The 1,103-nt window shown below is 55.7% G+C and overlaps 1 protein-coding gene across 1 annotated transcript; it reads left to right on the top strand.

The window, feature by feature from the left end:
- The first annotated feature begins 261 nt into the window (after positions 1–261).
- Positions 262–717, top strand: LOC123050847 (uncharacterized). Its single transcript, XM_044473604.1, has one exon. The coding sequence runs from the start codon at positions 262–264 to the stop codon at positions 715–717; it is 456 nt and encodes a 151-aa protein (XP_044329539.1).
- The last annotated feature ends 386 nt before the right edge of the window (positions 718–1,103 follow it).

Raw genomic sequence — 1,103 nt, 5'->3', positions numbered from 1 at the left:
TGAGTCCATGTGACAAAACAAACTGTTCTTCGCTCGGGTCGCAGTCGCCATGACAGCGCGGGAGAGCAGAGGTGCCCTGGGCCTCCTAATCGATATCTAAACGTACCTACCGCTGCACACACCACACAAAGCACAGCACCAAAAGCACAAGAGAACCTTCTTCATCATCTTCTTATTCTTCTTCTTCTTCTTGATTAACCAGTCCAAGAAGAAGAGTCCGCCGTGGTTTTCTAGGTAATAATCCAACTTTCTAAGTTAGGCATGGAGGCTGTAGATCCGGCGGTGGTGGTGAGCTGCGAGTGCTGCGGCCTGGAGGAGGAGTGCACCGGCGAGTACATTGGCGGCGTGAGGGCCTGCTTCGGGGGCAGGTGGCTGTGCGGGCTGTGCTCCGAGGCCGTCAAGTACGAGGCCGGCCGCAGCAAGCGCACCGCGGCCATGGGCGTGGAGGAGGCCGTGCGGGCGCACATGGCCTTCTGCCGCATGTTCAGGCGCGGCGGCCCCGCGGAGCGCGTGGCCGAGGGCATGTGCCGGATGCTTAGGCGCACCGCGTGCGAGAAGCACCGGGCCACCTCATCGTCCTCGTCGCGGCCGACAGCGCCGGCGACGGTAGCGTCAGCGTCCGGGCACCACCGCGCCTCGGTGCCGTCCCCCCGAGTTGATGTCTGCTTCTTGAGACGAGGTGATGCTTCGGACATACGTCTTCCTCGGCAAAGCTAGCTAGCTATATATATGCCAATATGCATGTGATGTAGTAGTATATTTTGTTTTGAATCTATTCCGAAAACTACACACAAGTGTTTGATGGAGTATTATATACGAGGTTAAAGCTCAATTAATCTTCACATGAAGATCTTGATCTACCCAACGAGCGAGCAGCTGTTCTTGGCCGAAATCCTTTCGCGGTGTAATAATATACGGACTGGTGCACTTGTTCTTCAGAGGTTTTTTCTTTGTTTCTTTGCGCACCGGCTTCAGTTTTCTACCCGATCGACGAGACGAGGCCATGGCCAGGCCCGTCGCCTTCGCCGTCTGTTGCTTTCGCTATCCTCGCCCTCAACACACGTGCAGAAATATGAGAGGTTGATACTGCTACTGCATGCTCA

This window comes from Triticum aestivum, chromosome 1A, assembly GCF_018294505.1.
Source record: "Triticum aestivum cultivar Chinese Spring chromosome 1A, IWGSC CS RefSeq v2.1, whole genome shotgun sequence".
Classification (NCBI taxonomy): Eukaryota; Viridiplantae; Streptophyta; class Magnoliopsida; order Poales; family Poaceae; genus Triticum; species Triticum aestivum.
This window is presented reverse-complemented; position numbering and strand designations above follow the sequence as displayed.

What these genes read in the sequence shown, in the direction of transcription:
- LOC123050847 (XM_044473604.1), top strand. Translation starts at nt 262, where the DNA reads ATGGAGGCTGTAGATCCGGCGGTGGTGGTGAGCTGCGAGTGCTGCGGC.